The sequence below is a fragment of the Mobula birostris genome, chromosome 1, assembly GCF_030028105.1.
Source record: "Mobula birostris isolate sMobBir1 chromosome 1, sMobBir1.hap1, whole genome shotgun sequence".
NCBI lineage: Eukaryota > Metazoa > Chordata > Chondrichthyes > Myliobatiformes > Myliobatidae > Mobula > Mobula birostris.
Window position 1 is genome coordinate 106,114,296 of NC_092370.1, and position 17,577 is coordinate 106,131,872.

The 17,577-nt window shown below is 41.7% G+C and overlaps 1 protein-coding gene across 1 annotated transcript in view; it reads right to left on the bottom strand.

Moving 5' to 3' along the window:
• Window positions 1-17,577, bottom strand: part of LOC140198740 (1-phosphatidylinositol 4,5-bisphosphate phosphodiesterase gamma-1-like) — a 269,063-nt gene that overhangs the window by 113,844 nt on the left and 137,642 nt on the right. Inside the window, exon 4 of the mRNA XM_072259758.1 lies at window positions 13,917-13,964. Within this exon, the coding sequence (XP_072115859.1) occupies window positions 13,917-13,964 (48 nt within the window). The remainder of the gene's footprint in view (window positions 1-13,916; window positions 13,965-17,577) is intronic.

Below are 17,577 nucleotides of genomic sequence, written 5' to 3' on the forward strand. Positions count from 1 at the left end.
TCTGACCTATTGTTATAAGATTACTGAGCAAACCTCTTGTACAATAAGATGGATCTTGACCTCACATTCTACCCCATTATAGCACCTTACCGTCTGCCTGCACTTGCTGATTTTCTCTATAAATGTCATCCCATATTCAGTATTACTTTCATTTGTACAACCTCAATGTATTGATGCAATGAAATTATCTTATGAATGGTATACCAATCAATGTTTTTCACCCTACCTCAGTACATATGACAATAATAAACTGATTAATTAGAAACTGCATGTTTGATCCTGAGGGCCATTGATAGGGGTTGGCAAAGAGAATGTTTCCTCTCATGGAATAACCAACAATCAGCTATGTGTTTAAAAAAATAAAGTTTTTTTCCCCCTCGGGGGTTATGATTGTGGTGGAGGCAGACTCTTTGAACATATCTAAAGCAGAGGTGGGTAGCTCCCTGGAAAGCAAAGGCATGAAATGTTTTGAGGTGTAGGGGCAATGGTTACAAGATCAGCCATGAGCATATTACATGGTGCAGCAAGTTCATAAGACTAGGTTACCTACTTCTGTCCATATTCATCAGCTTTGAAAGGCAGCTTGGGACCAGGGCTTTACTGGCAGTCAAAAATTTTTTGAGGCCTTATAGATGGGACCTACTGCCCCTCTACAACATAAAATGGCATTACACTAGGTAAATCTCACCACTGACTTCTGAGTTTGTTAATTATTGGAGCCCAATATTGATATTTACCATTGTTTCTGTATGCTTCCAGAAAATTCTGGGTCTGGGTCCATTTCTACTGCTGTGTTTTTTCTCAGAGGGATTTTCATTCCTTGTTATGAACACAGTTGGTCAGCAGAGGGCAGCAGCAGTAATTCCATTTCCCTCCACTCCCCACACCGTCCGCACCCCCCCCCCCCCAACCATCTATATGTCTTGTGTAACTTGTCGGAACACGGCCCCAGTGAGCTGAGCAGCACTTTGACAGAGTTTCCATAGGTCGGACAGATGACAGAAGGCTGACCTTAAAGAAGCAGTGCCTGCAGTATTCATCCCTGAGAAGTGAACATCCCTGTATGTAAACCACCCCTGAGAAAGGAATTCAAATACAACTCATTTTTTTTTACAGTAATGATTGCAATCAGACCTCGCAAGTTTAATAAGAATCTAATGTTAAAAAAATTCAATCCCCTGCCCTTTTGGCTTGATTTCCTACATGCCTGCATTATGCTGATAACTCCCAGCATATTTCCTGTTTTCTATAACTCCGCAGCTCTAATGCTTGGAATCTAACTCTGATTCAATTATGAAGTGTTTCCTAATCCCAATTTTAAGCAAAAACACAATCACGTGCTTTTCAAGATAATCTGTGATAATTCCAATTCTTTCTATTTCCATTAAAATCAAATGCTATTCACTTGTTCCTGTTTCACTCACACGATTGCCCACCAGTTTTAATAGAGATTTTCCTGCCTGTTTGCATGTTATATCCAAATATGCCAGTACTCTTTCGCACTCCCAATTGTTTTGTAATCTTATACCTAGCTATGCTTGGAATAGAGGGAAAAAAAATTAGAGATGGAGAATGGAAAAGAAGGTCCTGAGGCAACACAATGGTCACGCAGTTCCGGGTTTGATCCTGACCTTAGCGTGTGATATGAAAGTTGAACATTCAACCCGTGACTCTGTGTGTTTCCTCCCACTTACCAAAGATGTGCTGGGAGGATAATTAGCAAAGATGAATTGGTCCCGATGTGTGTGGGTAGTGGGAGAGTTGGGGGTGGGGGGGAGAAAATTCAGAGGCAAATGAGAGAGAATAATTGGGGAAAGGTAACGATAGAAATTCTCTGAAAGCTGGCATGGGATTGAAAGGATGTAGGGCCTCCCATGTTGTTAGAAAAATGCATGTCGGTATGAATTACTTTGGGAATATTAATGAAACATGGACTCTGTCTACACTTCTTGCTGCCTTAGAAAAGCAGCTAGCACAGTCAAAGACCCCACCCACCCTAGACATCTTCCCTTTTACCCAGTTCCACTGCACCTTAATATTTACCTCCAATGAATCTTCTCTGTAATGCTAAGCATAACATAATCTGCATTCTGTTATTGCTTTTTCCTTCTAATATCTCAATATAATTATAGTTTGTAATGATCTGTAAGGATGGCTTGTAAAACCTGAATTTCCAATGTATCTCGGTACATGTGACAATAATAAACCAAAAAACACTAAGATATTCTCTCACAGAATCAGATTTATTATCACCGGCCTGTGTCATGAAATTTGTCAACTTATCCATTCCCAATCTCCCTATCCCAATCATGGCTTTTTCTTCCCCTTCTCTATTTTGTTGTCTGTTCTTCCTCCTCGCTCACAAACTATCTTCAACTCTCCTGTGTCAGATGAGTCTCAGGACTTGCAGTGTTGTGTGATAAACCAACACCTCAATATAATGTTGACTAACTGCTATGCTTGTTGGGGATGTTGTCTTTCGTGTGAGATGATAAACCAAAAGGCTTTGCCTGTCCTCTCAAGTTATTGTAGGTGTTCCTGGAGCGCAATTTAAACAAGAGAAAGGAGCTTTTCCTGTGGTTTGACCAGTACCTATCAAATATCTAATAAATAAAAGATATATATGATGATTTATTCAAAATGTATTTGTGGTGCCTGCTTTATGCAAATTGATTCCTAACATGATCAAGGAAGGCAATGCAGTAGATTTGTCTAAGGATATCTAAAAGCTTCTGACAGAGTACTTCAGTCCAGGCATAATCAGAAAACAGAAATTAGGGCTTTGGAAAATCATGCAGTAGGCTACAGAATATAACTCAGGTTAATTAATGGATAAGAGACACGAGATTCTGAAGATACTAGATGTTGAGTAGACACACACAATGCTGGAGGTTCTCAGCAGTTCAGTCAGCATCTCTAAAGGGAAATGTACAGTTCATGCTTCAGGCTGAGAACGGGCATAAGGGACAGAGATTTTCCTAGAACAGGAATAAAATAGATAAAGGCTAACCATCAGTCACAGATTTTAAATTTCCTGGGATAATAAGCAGAATCATATTAAATTGTTGTTTTTCTAACTGGATAGTGGTTCACAATGGTACTCTCCAGGGATCGATGCTGGGATCAATTATTTATATATATGATTTGTATATGGACACGTGGCATAACATTTGAAAAGGTATAGGTAGGCTTGCAGAATGGGCAAATAAGTGACAGATGAAATGCAATTCTGATGTGTAAATTAAACATTTTGACAGAAGAAAATGTGGGGAGATAATACAGTGTCTTAATTGTCAAGCTCTAAAGTGTGTGCATGGCGAGGGACATCAATGTGGGTGTGCATAAATCTTTCAAAGTAACATGTTGAGAACTGGGCTTCATGAACTGAGGTGAGGAGTATAAAAGTAAATTAAGTCAAATCTCTGGTTTGGCCACCTACATCCAATAATGGACACTACAGTTTAGGAAAGATTTGAAAATTATGGAAGCATACACAGAAAAATGTGCCATTTTGGTGTCCCTCATCCATGCCTATATACATCTGTATCAATCTTAATTACCCACATTAGGCTGGTAAACCTACATCTTTCTTATCCAAGTTCCTGTCAAAATGCCTCTTAAACTCCGCTTTCCTCCCACAATCCAAAGATGTCTCATTTAGGGTCAGTAAGCTGTGGGCATACTATATTGGTGCCGGAAGCATGGAAACACATGCAGGCTGCCACAGCACATCTTGGACTGTGTTGGTTGTTCACACATATTTCACTGTTTGTTTCAAATGTACACATGAAAAATGAAGCTAATCTCCCTCTAATTACAGTATCTGCCTCTGCCACCTCCTCTGACAGCCTGTTCCACATTAACCACCACCCACTTGGAAAAAATTACTCCTCCGATCCCATTTAAACCTCTCTCACATTAAAAGTGTGCCCTCTAATTCTAGACTCTCCTGCCTGGGAAAAAGATCCTATCTGCGCCACTCACAATCTTATAAACCCCTATGAGGTCACCTTCCAGTGAGAATAAACCCAGCCTATCCAATCCCTCCTTAAAACTAGATCCATTCAATGTCCTAGTGAATCTTTTCTGTACTCTCTCTCTCTACCGTTAACACACCCTTCTTGTAATATGATCAGAACAACTGCACACAGCACTAATTGTGATCTAACTGATGTTTGAACAACTGCAAGATCCTAGCGAGGATGCTGAAGGAAGTTACAGGAAAGGTTCCAGCAAGAAAGGTTTTCTGTAATAAGGTTAAAAGGAAAATTGATAAGGGTCTGCAAGATCAGGATGTGTTCAGAAAGTTTAAGTAGAAAAGTTACTTGCATTTGCCACTGGTTTAAGCACTAGTAGGAACAGATTTAAAATCAAGGCCCAGGGATTCAGAAGAATGTGGGTAAAATTATTTTTTTATGCAGAGTACTGATAATACTCATACTGTTACAGAGTACTGATAATTTTCATTTCGGTCTGCTACAGCTAAAAAGCACAACTGCTTCCAAGGTCAGTACAGTCAACAAAGGTATCTTAATGTGTTTAAACGAACTATTGCTGCTTAAAACCGACAGAAACAACACAGTCTGTGGTCGGAAGGGTCCATGGAGAAAACCTCGCAGAAATCGTGGGTGGAGATCAGGATTGCAAGTGTGTTTAAGGAAACAGGGTTTCAAACTCCCTATATCGACGATCTTGCTGGCGAACGTGCAGTCTCTGCTGCATAAAATCGATGATCTCAGAGCCAGGGTGCTACATCAAAGGGACATTAGGACCCCGTGTGTCCTTTTTTTCATGGAATCCTGGTTAACCCCTTCTGTACCAGATGCAGTGATTCAGATTGACGGGTTTACTATACACTGTCAGGATAGATCTATAGAGTCTCTCAAAAGCAGAGGTGGAGGAGTATGCCTCATGATCAACTCTTCTTGGTGCATGAGTATGTCAGTGCTGTCCCAATTCTGCTCACCAGACCTGGAATATCTAGCAGTACAGTGTTGTCCTTTTTACTTACCACTGGAGTTCTCTGGGGTTATTCTAGTAGGAGTTTACATTCCACCTCAGGCCAATGTCAAGCAGGCTTTAGATGATCTGAACAATCGGATCAACATGCATGAAACAGTGCACCCTAATGCTTTCACCATCGTTTTGGGAGATTTTAACAAGGCCAGTCTGAAAAAAATCACTAAGCAATTACCATCAACAGATTACTTGCAAAACCAGAGGAAACACCACATTGGACCATTGTTACACCACCATCAAGAATGCTTACCATGCTATTCACCATCAAGAATGTCCTCATTTCGGGAAGTCTGATCACCTAGTTGTACTTCTACTCCTTGAGTACAGGCAGAGACTGAAGACTGCAGCACCAGCAGTGAAGACCAAGAAGGTATGGACAAGGGAAGCACAGGAGCACCTACAGGACTGCTTTGAATCGGTGGACTGGACTGTATTCAGGGATTCATCTTTGAATCTGGATGAGTATGCTGCAATTGTTACTGACTTCATTAAAACCTGTGTGGATGAGTATGTGCCTACAAAGACTTACTGTACTTTCCCAAACAAAAAGCTGTGGATGAATCAGGAGATGCGTCATCTGCTGAAGGCTAGATCTGTGGCATTCAAGTCTGGCAATCCTGGCCTGTACCAGAAAACCAGGCTTGATTTGCAGAGGGCTATTTCAAGGGCGAAGGGACAATTTCGAATGAGGTTGGAGGCGATATCAGATGCATAGCAACTCTGGCAGGGACTGCAAGACATTACTTCCTACAAAGTGAAACCCAATGGTATGAATGGCAGCGATGCTTCACTACCAGATGAACTCAACACCTTCTATGCACGCTTTGAAAGGAGGAACACAACTGCAGCTGTGAAGGTCCCTGCTACACCTGATGACCTTGTGATCTCTGTCTCAGAGGCCGATGTTAGACTGTCTTTAAAGAGAGTGAACCTTTGCAAGGCAGAAGGTCCCGATGGAGTACCTGGTAAGGCTCTGAAAACCTGTGCCAGCCAATTAGCGGGAGTACTCAAGGACATTTTCAACCCCTCACTGCTATGGGCAGAAGTTCTCACTTGCTTTAAAAAGGCAACAATTATACCAGTGCCAAAGAAGAATAATGTGGGCTGCCTTAACGACTATTGCCCAGTAACACTCACATCAACAGTGATGAAATGCTTTGAGAGGTTGGTTATGACTAGACTGAACTCCTGCCTCAGCAAGGACCTGGACCCATTGCAATTTGCCTATCTTCACAATAGGTCAACAGCAGATGCAATCTCCATGGCTCTTCACACGCTTTAGACCACCTAGACAACACAAACATCTAAGTCAGGATGCTGTTCATCCACTAAAACTCAGCATTTAATACCATCATTCCCACAATCCTATTTGAGAAGTTGCAGAACCTGGGCCTCTGTACCTCCCTCTGTATCTGGATCCTCGACTTCCTAACTGGAAGACCACAGTCTGTGCGGATTGGTGATAGCATCTCCTCCTCGCTGACGATCAACACTAGTGCACCTCAGGGGTGTATGCTTAGTCCAGTACTCTACTCCCTGTGTACACATGACCGTGTGGCTAGGCATAGCTCAAACACCATCTACAAATTTGCTGACGATACAACCATTGTTGGTAGAATCTCAGGTGGTGACGAGAGGGCGTACAGGAGTGAGATATGCCAACTAGTGGAATGGTGCTGCAGCAACAACCTGGCATTCAACGTCAGTAAGACAAAAGAGCTGATTGTAGACTTCAGGAAGGGTAAGACGAAGGAACACGTACCAATCCTCATAGAGGGATCAGAAGTACAGAGTGAGCAGCTTCAAGTTCCTGGGTGTCATGATCACTGAAGATCTAACCTGGTCCCAGCATATTGATGTAGTCATAAAGAAGGCAAGACAGTGGCTATATTTCATTAGGAATTTGAAGCAATTTGGCATGCAACAAAAACGCTCAAAAACTTCTATAGTTGTACCGTGGAGAGCATTCTGACAGGCTGCTTCACTGTCTGGTATGGAGGGGCTACTGCACAGGATTGAAAGAAGCTGCAGAAGGTTGTAAATCTAGTTAGCTCCATCTTGGGTACTAGCCTACAAGGTATCCAGGACATCTTTAGGGAGCGGTGTCTCAGAAAGGCAGTGTCCATTATTAAAGACTTCCAGCACCCAGGGCATGCCCTTTTCTCACTGTTACCATCAGGTAGGAGATACAGAAGCCTGAAGGCACACACTCAGCAATTCAGGAACAGCTTCTTCCCCTTTGCCATCCGATTCCTAAATGGACTTTGAAGCTTTGGACACTACTTCACTTTTTTTTAATATACAATATTTCTGTTTTTGCATATTTTTTAAAATAATCTATTCAATATATGTAATTGATTTATCTGTTTATTTATTATGTTTTATTTTATTTATTTTTTTCTCTCTCTGCTAGATTATGTATTGCATTGAACTGCTGCTACTAAGTTAACAAATTTCACGTCACATGCCAGTGATAATAAACCTGATTCTGATCCTGATAAAGAAGTCATTCCTATACACAGATTCAATCAAGGATTTCAAAAGTACATTGGAGAGGCGACTGAAAAACAAAAAAAAAATTAAAGGGCTTTGGTTATAAAGTAGAGAAATGGAACAGAATACATTTATATATTGGGAAGCAGCATAGACTTCAGGAGACAAATGTCTCCATTCTTTAATGATTCTATAGAGTTAATTGTCAGTCTGTTCCCCTAGGGCTAAAGAATGGAACCCTTGCTATTCCTTTTATATATATTTGAGCAGATGTAGGGAGGTAAAACTGAATGTTGATCAGCCTGAAGTGGAGCTATTTTCTTCAGTTGAGAAAATGGTTAGAAATTTGAAAGCTGCACAGCAACTTCAAATGGCTGTCTTTCTCCCTGGTCTCCCTGTATACTTTTGTGATTAGTCTGGACTTCCCTCATGACCCTCCTCTTAGTGACGCCCACTGAGCTACAACCTTTCAACCTTGGCACTGCTTTTTTCTCACCAGCCAGCTCTAAGCTGCCTCTGACATCGAGAACATTGACCTATTTTCTCATTTAGGTGCTTCAGCACTGAAATAAATTGGAATCTTTAACAGAAGGATTTAAAACAGCAAGGCAAGGAAAAACTGTGGAATCTGCTGTGGGCATATAAGCCTCTGTATTCACTTCACACTATGTTAAATTGATTCTTTATGTTTCACTTTTTACAGCCACACATACAAACCAATTAATCCTCTCATTTCTCTTCTCTATTCACTTTATTGCCAATTTCTAGAGAATCTGATGATATTTTCAGATCAAGATTCAGTGTTGAAGGGCTTCTTTCCAATTACGGCCACTTTCTACAGGAACAACTGCCTGTTCAGCAGTCTTCAAATAAAACTTTTCCCTGCGTACATCCCAATGATAATATATGAACAAACATCAGCGCAGACATTTAGAAAGGTCTCATTTGCCATTCCATAGCATGAGACAAAGATCTTTGTTGGGCTAGAGTGGGAACCTGTCTTGATGTGATGATATACGGCCACAATCGCATCTCTACACTTCTTTTCCAAACTGTTATCGTACTTTCCATCTCCCTACCGCTCTACTATTTGACCAAGACCCAGTTATCCTGGCCAAGAACTTACAGTTACTCAAACAGATGCACTAGATGGTCAAAGCAAAAGTATGCTGTTGAGTAAGCGAATCATGGATACTTTGCTGCATATTTTAGGTAACTGGTCAGGAAAGGAAGGCCAGGGAGAGGGTGGTGAACAGAAAAGTGGCAGTGGGGTGATTGTGTTGGGTGGCAGTAGTGATCAGGTAACTGGCAGGGCTTGTGGACAACAGAGTCTCAACAGTGTGATTGAATCTTAGGGGTTCAGGACTGAGAATAGGGAAACAGCCCCTGGGCCTCAACAGGGGTTGAGGTCAACGTGAGTTCAGAGGGATGAGTGGTGTTACTCCCATTTTGTGTGGTGAGGGATTGATCCAAGGCTTGTAAAGAACTTATCTTACAGTCTTATCTTCAACGTATTTATCTTCATCAGAACTGGAAATGTCAGTTCTGATAATCGTGGACCTGAAGCAGCTTCTTTCTCTACAGATACCCATGACTATATTCCCAGCATTTTCCTATCTCAATTGTCTAATAGCAAGACTGCATTCTTCAATCCCCTTCAAAGACTCTCTAACATTCATTGAATATGCCCACAAGAATATAAATCTCAGGGTTGTATATGGTGATATATACTGTATGTGCTTTCATAATAAATTTACTTTGAACTTTAATTTAAGACTTGATCATGTAATTTGGACGGACCCTTTGATGCAGTAATGTATGGTAGCATTGTAGTTAGGTTGTGTAATTAAAGAATCAAAATACCGGATATCCAGAGGCATAAGTGCAATTCTCACAATGGCAACTGAGGAATCTAAATTGAATTAATTTAGTAACAACCAGAAGATCGTAACTGCATCCTGAAGTGGGTTATGAAGGCTGACAGGTATTATTCATCTTGTTAAGGGAAATCAATAAAGCGCAATAAATGCTGGCACATCCAGTGATAACGCACATTGCAAACACGAATTTAAAAAATATTTATTTTAAAACTATGTTAATATTCCAGACAACTGAAATAGCTTTCTCCTTAACCAGCTCCAGCATATTTGCTGTATTGTTGGTTATGTTTGACAGCATTGCAAAAGTTGGCTCCCATTTTACCCTACATAACAACACATCTGCATTTCCTAATGCAATTTATTGATGGAGAAATGCTTTGGGAAATCCTAAGAATTTAATATATTACAGAACTGGAACTTTCTTCCTTTAATCATTCCTCATTAAATGACACAACACCATACAGTGCATTTTTGACCCCCAGTTGGTTGCCACAGTCTGTATGACTTTAATATTGCAAGGGCATCATCTCCTGACAGATTAAACACTACTGGTAGCAGAAATTGAAGCCAGATATAGGAATAAAAACATAATATATATGAAATATAAGGAAGAACGGAAAACAAATTTAAATAGATTGACAGATTGATAGAAAAAAAAGTAGCAAAATAAATACATAAATAAAGAGAGATTCAGTCAAGCAAACAGAAAGGTTGGTAAATAGGAAAGTCAAATGGGATTGATAGATAATCTGTTTCTTAGTGTTGGTTGAGGAGGAGAAAATATACACAGGACATCAGTGAGACCTCAAGGAGTGTCATGGCTCCATTGCCTAAGAAAACAGACTCAGTCCCAGTTTCTTCTGATTATTTCTGGTTCTGCAGTGAAGTGTGAAGTCTAGTGTATGGTGGCTAGAGTGTGATAGTCAGGTGTAAGCTAAGCAGCATGGCATCCTGAGCATGATGCCTGCAGCAGGATGCTATGTGTGATAGACATATACTGTATAAAGATCCACAAATACTCTACAAAACCAATGAAGAAGCAGCTTCAGAATCCTTCTACAATTTACTGAGGCAAGGCAAAATTTTCCTTGGCATCCTAAATGTCATCGTTGAAAGCTGAGCATACTTTATTAATTTTACATTTTCATAAATTATTAATTTAGAAAATGCAGCATTTTTCTTCAGTAACGGAGAGGCTGTTAATTGATCACTCTTTTCCTGGCAATCAGGTGTAATGCTGCAAAGAAGCTTTTGCATGGTAGAGTAATAAAGTCAAAGAATTATCATAGGAGTCTAATGAAAAAAGGTGGGAACCTTTAGGAGATGGTGCAATTTACAAAAAGAAACTATCTTGAAAGGCTACAACTTAGGACACGGAGATACTACTAAATTGAATCTAGCAATCCCTGTGGCAAGCTGTTCTCCTTTTTGAAAACCCTGCTGCTGCCACCAACTAGCTCAGCAACTATGATGTCATCAAGCTGATTGAGTAGCCAATCACACTAAAGATTTATCAGATACAAACGAGGAAGCAAACCACACAGTACTTAACAGCCTTTTTAAAAGTTATACAGTGTTAATAATTGGGATGTAGTTGATTAAAAATAGAAGCTGAAATACTATAACCATTTTAAAGATATGTTTTAAACCCCTTAGATTTTGAAATATTCATTTGAGTAAAACATTGTACACACTCACACGATTGGCTTCTTAAGACTGTTTGCCTAGCTGTGATAATGAACCATTATGCCATGACAGACTCTTTTGGACCCTTAAGTAAGATGTTCAGACTACTTAAAAGCAGAACAATTATGTAAATGCCAAAAATTCACATGAGGTTGATGGTGGTTTCCCTTGAGGAGGCTGCAAAATGCCCTGCTGCAGTGATGCACTCATATGAGAGTAACTGTGGAATTTCCACATTAAACTAGGCACAGGTAGTTTCAGTTAGTTTCACAACGAAACTTACAGCTAACACTGTTTCATTCCCCAGCTTTACAACAACCATAAATCTGGGCCAGCGATCAGAGGATAACATCCTGATTTACCATACCTCATTAGAAGAAATAACTACAGGCTAAGCTAATTATCTGTTACCACTGCAGCATGGAACAAGTTGAAATTTCTGCTGACACGTACAGCTCACTGATAGGAAGCTACTTCATAACTAACGGTGTTCAGAGCGTATATTCAACACTGAGAAGTCTCAGGGGATCTACTAGAATTCCCACTCTGACCTTCGATGCTACTGAAAGCTCCGTTAAGGCCCTTCAGAAGACTGAGGCGGGTAACCAGACACCATTTCTGAGACTCCTTCCTGATCGAAGACAGTGGGATTGAACCATAGCCTCTACTTTGTCAGTCAGCTGAGATAGCAACATCCTAAATCATTCCAGTATTCAGGTGTAAACCTACACCCAAGGCTCCAGTCCTCTCCATCTACAGGAGGACAATGTCTCCAGCCTGTATTGATTTTGACATCTGGTGAAACATTAAAAGGAGATATCTGTTTCCCTCAGAGCATTTACGGCATTGGCAGAACTGCTGCATGTAAGTGATTAAAGACCACCGCTCACTCCTTGCAACAGAAAAGACTGAATTATCCCAATTTAATTTATACAACGGTGTAAAGATGCCAAATAGAGACAAATGTCCTTGCCACGCAGGTAAAGGAAAGAACTACAGCATTATTTATATTGAAAAGTTACTTACAAAAATATTCCTGATCACTTAGGCAGTACACAAATTTTGACCCAGGATACTAACCCTGGAGATCAGCAGGTACCAGTTCAACGCCACATTAGCTGATCGACAGGGTGGTGGTGGGGCACATTACAATTAGCCCCAGCATGCCTGTCTCAGTGTGGAGTCAACCATGGTAGGGAATCCCGATCATGATCCACTGATCTACATTTAAAGATGATGCCTATGATATCACTTGAGCCTCAGCTCCATTGCATCCTCCCATACATCTTTAGCATGTTTCACAGAAACTGGTAGAGGAAAATGGAGAATTCAGACCCATCTTTTCACTCTGACATATAAGGAAAGGATAACAAGTTATTAATCTCCCATCAGGCTACTTGATTGGAAAAAGCTCCAATTACCTGTGTTGACTGTATAGTGGGGAGCATTCTGACAGGGTGCATCACCGTCTGTTATAAGAGCTCCAATGCACAAGATTGAAAGAAGCTGCAGAGGATTGCCGACTCTGCCAAGTCCGTCACAGGCACAGCCCTCTTCATCTCCTTCAAAAGCCGGTACCTTGAGAGGGTGGCCTCCAGCATTAGGGGTTGTTACTATCCGGGAAATGCCTTCTTCTCATTCCCACCATGAGAAAGGAGGTACATACCAGACAGTGATGACACTCAATAACTTAGGAACAAGTTCTTCCCCTCTGCTATCAGGTGGTGCCTCGAGAAGGCAGCATCCAGCATTAAGGACCCTTCCTATCCGGGACAGGCCTTCTCTATGTGGATACTATAGAGGGAGTGCAGAGGAGATTTACAGGGATGTTGCCTGGATTGAAGTGCATGCCTTATGAGAATAGGTTGAGTGAACTTGGCCTTTTTTTCCTTGGAGCGACGGAGGATGCAAGGTAACCTGATAGAGGTATATAAGACGATGAGGAGCATTGATCGTGTGGATAGCCAGAGGCTTCTTCCCAGGGCTGAAAGGGCTAAAATGATGGGGCATTGTTTTAAGGTGCTTGGAAGTCAGTTCAAGGGGGATGTCAGAGTTAAGTTTTTCACACAGAGAGTGGTGGGTGTGTGGAATGCACCGCCAGTGATGGTGGTAAAGATGGATGCAACAGGACCTTTTAAGAGACTCTTAGATTGGTACATGGAGCTTAGTAAAGTAGAGGGCTATGCAGCGGGGAAATTCTAGGCAGTTTCTAGAGTAGGTTACATGGTCGGCACAACATTGTGGGCCAAAGGGCCTGTAATGTGCTGTAGATTTCTATGTTCGATGTTCTATGTTCTCATTATTACCATCAGGAAGGAGGTTCAGGGGCCTGAAGACCCACACTCAAAGTTTTAAGCACAGTTTCTTCCCCTCCACTATCAGATTTCCAAACGGTCCATGAACCCCTAACCTCCACTTCACTATTGCTCTTCTGCACTATTTGTTTATGTATTTATTGTAACTTACAGTAGTTTTACGTCTCACACTATACCGTAGCCACAAAACAACAAATATCATGACATATCTCAATGTTAGTAAACTTGTTAGTCCCTTTTCATCATAAAACAATCACCCTGAGTTCACAAACACAGAATGAGTGATTATAGAGGATCAGCTGGCTCCTGTGGAACCAAATTCCCTGTGGAGTTGGCACCTTTGGCAGGATGTAGGGATGGGGGAGCATGGAAAGTTACGGAACATTATGCGCTATGTCAAAATGACACAGATGGATGGGAATAGAGACGATGAGAGACAGCAGGAAAGGAAAGGAAAGAATCCTGAAAATCCACTGCACTTCTATAAAACCTTGTGAAGTGATGGCCAGTCAAGGACACTCACCTGTTTTCTTTGTTTCTGTCCATCATGTTGAACTGCTTCCTGAGCCATCTGCAAACAGAACGCAGACCAGTGACAGCAATGTTTTGAGAGGCATTTAGATAAGTATATGATTGGGCAGGGGACGGAGGGTTGTAGGCTATGTGCAGGAAGATGGATTTAATTTAAACTGGCATCATGGTTGGCAGAGATAGTGTGACCCAAAGGGCCTGTTCCTGTGCTGTTCTATATTCACTCTCAGAGGAACAGGTATAGAGTAATGTTGTCTTTTTGTTTATCTAGCTAAAGCCACCAAAACAAATTAATTAATGGTTACGTACATTCAGGCCTGATCATATGCCTCTCCAAATACCCTCCTTGGTGGTTGACAAGCTCTGATCAGATTTCAGTAATTTTTGAGGTAGAGCTTCCAACAACCAGTGGGTTGCCAAACTCACGGTTAAATAGAGCGTGCACTCATAGAGATGGACAACAAACTGTGTGCAGTCTTGGTCACTACACTACAGGAAGGATAGGAAGAGGGTGCAGAGAAAATTCATCATGATGTCACCTAGAATGGACGGCTTGAATTATAACCGGGAGACCAGATAGACTGCAACTTATTTTCACTGGATCAAAGCAGCCTGAAAGGTGACCGTACAGAGGTCTGTAAGATTATGAAGAGCAACAGTCTGGTAGATAGCCACAGTCTTCCTCCCTGGATAGGGGAATCCAAAACTAGAGGGAATAGGTTTGATGTGAGAGGAGGAAGATTTAAGGGGCAAGTTTTATTCCCCACTTACAGTGCTGAGTATATGGAATAAGTTGCCAGACCAGGTGGTAGAGGCAGTTACAGTTATAACAGTTAAAATAAGATTTGGGCAGGTGTAAGAAAGACTCAGAGGGATATGGACCAAAAAAAGGCAGGTATTTTAGACTGTTTCTGTGCTGAATATGCACTAATCGTCAACCACTCATTTACTGTATTCTAATCCTATATAAATCACAATTCTGTTCTCCCCATGTTCTCACCACTCCCCACAAGATGTACCATTGACCTAACAGTCCAGACAATTCTATTGTGGCCAATTAACCTGTCCACCTACTCCTCTTTAGGATGTGGGAGGAAATCTCCTGTGTAAGGAGATTTTCCCCCGACATCCCAAAGAGGATTCCAAACTTTACACGGTCAGAAGGAGAATGAGAAAATTCCACACAAGCAGCACCCAATATCAGGATTGAATCCTGGTCTTTGGCATTGTCAGGCAGCAGCTCTGGTAACCTCACTACTGTGCTGCCCAATTTCTTCCAGATTTCACTCTAACAACATTCCCTGTCTTCCCTATTTTGAGAGTGGGGGGGTGGCCATCCCTCAACTGGTACATGACATCTACACTGAGAGTGTTTTGTCTCCAAAAGGTCCCATCAGATTGAAACAAAAACAAAAACGCTGCTATAACTCAGTCAAGCAGCATCTATGGATAGAGAAACAGTTAATGCTTCAGGTCGAAGACACTTCTTCAAAACAGAGGAAGAAAGAAGGCAGGCTGGACTAAGTTACAGGAGGGTGATGGGTGGAACAAAGAGACCATCAGTGACAAGGTAAAATGATGCATTGAAGAGATGGTCAAGCAAGTTATCTGAAATTGGAGAATTCATCATTGACTACTGCAATCTGCAAAATGCTGAGACAGAGGTGAGATGTTAAACCTTGAGCTTATATTGGACTGCATTATAACAAGTGACTACACTGAGAGTTTGATGGCGAATTAAAATGGCAGGGAAATGGAAGTTTAGGGTCACGTTGCAAAGTGGTCACCTGATCTTTGGTTTCCCCAGTGCAGAGGTGGCTACATTGAGAGCACTGAATGCAGTGAACTAGACTGGAAAATCTCAATTGTAAAACATGTAAGTGAATCACTGGTTCATCTGGAATGATTATTTGGGTCCCTAGATAGTGAGGAGGGAGGCAGTGAAAGAGCAGGTGTTGCATCTCCCTCCAATGCATAGAATGATGCTGTGGGAGGGGGAATGGTGGGTGGGGATACAAGAAGGACCAGGGAATCACCAAGTGAGTGGTCCCAGTGCAAGTTAGAAAGGTATAGAGAGGAGAGGATGTGACTGCCGGTGGGATTATGCTACATCTGGCGTAAACCACGAAGGATGCGAAGGCTGGTGGAGTGGAAAATGAGTATGTGAGGAATTATATCCTTGTTCTATCCTGGGGGAGAGGCAGTTAAGAGCAGATGTGCAAGAAATAGAGGAAATGTGGTTTGGACCTCCATTTACAATAGCAGAGAGCAAGTCGCATTTTAGGAAGAAGAAGAATATTTCACAGGCCCATAGTGGGAGGCTTCATCATTGGAACAAATGTGTCAGAGAAAAAGAAAGTGGGAAAAAGGAACAGTGTCCTTACAGGAGGCAGAATGGTAGGAAATACAATTAGCTGTGGGAGTCTAGACTTGGATGATAATATCTAGTCTAACTCCTGAGACAGAGACAGAGAGATCTGTCAAGGGCAGAGTCGGAGATGGACCAGGGAAGTGTCAGGGAAGAAAATGGCAGAAGCAGTGAAAGAGGTTTTCAGTGGGTGCAGGATATTGCTCTGATGTTGTCAATGTATGGGAAGAAGAGTCTGGAGAGTAGTCCCAAATGAGCCTAGCACGTGGACAATACCATGTATCCAATAAAAGACAGGGAGCAGCCAAGGCTGTGAGGGTTCCCATATTTAATTTGAATTTAGTGAGAGAAATTGAAGGAGAAGCTGTTGAATGCTAATCAGGTGAGTAAGAAGGAACTCCCTCTGTTTGAGGAAGGAACAGATTGCTCTCACACCCTACTGATGTGGGTGGAGGTGTAAAGGCATTGAACATCCATGATGAAGATGAGCCAGTTAGAAATGACGAATGGCGAAGAGGATCAGAGGTATCATGGATATAAATGGCAAGGGACCGCACTGGGGGCAATCAAGTTAAGGAAGAACTATTGTAAGTTTGGTACAACAAGATCAGGCTGAAACAATAGGTGTACCGAGATAACTTTGTCTGCGGACCTTTGCGAGGAGGGCAGAAGTGGCAGTGTGGAATTGAGGCACTACCAGATTGGAAGCTGAGGACGTAAGATGTCCTGATGAAATAAGATCTGTGAGAGCCTGGGATACGTTGTCTGGTGGGATAACGGGTCACAGGGAGGTACAAGAATGTGTCTGAGAGCTTAAGGTTGGCCGCTGCAAGATTGTGTTGGGCTGGCCAGCCTCTATCAGCACTGCCTTGATCTACAGGAAGTACTGTATGTTCAAAAGGAGTAGGTTGGAGTAGAGAAATCAAGATAGCCAATGTCAGGTTACTAAATTACAATGAAGAGAGAGTAAAAAAAAGAAAAGAGCAAGGGTGCATGGCAACAGTAGAATGCAGGTGGATCAGGAGACAGAAGTCGGAAGACAGAGCCTTCAGTCTGAGATGAAAACTCCTTTCCACAGATATGAGTGTGGTGACCGAAGTAGTAGAAGAAAACTTAGACATCATGTTAGGCCCAGAATTCAATAATATGTGGACACAAGGGTATGAAGCTTAGGCATCTGCTGAGGATTGATCGCTTGAAGTTGTGGGGGTGCAGCTGGAAGGATGGTGGTGGAGATGGTGAAAATGCAGAATGGGGTCGGGGGAATCGAAGAGGGAAGAAAGCT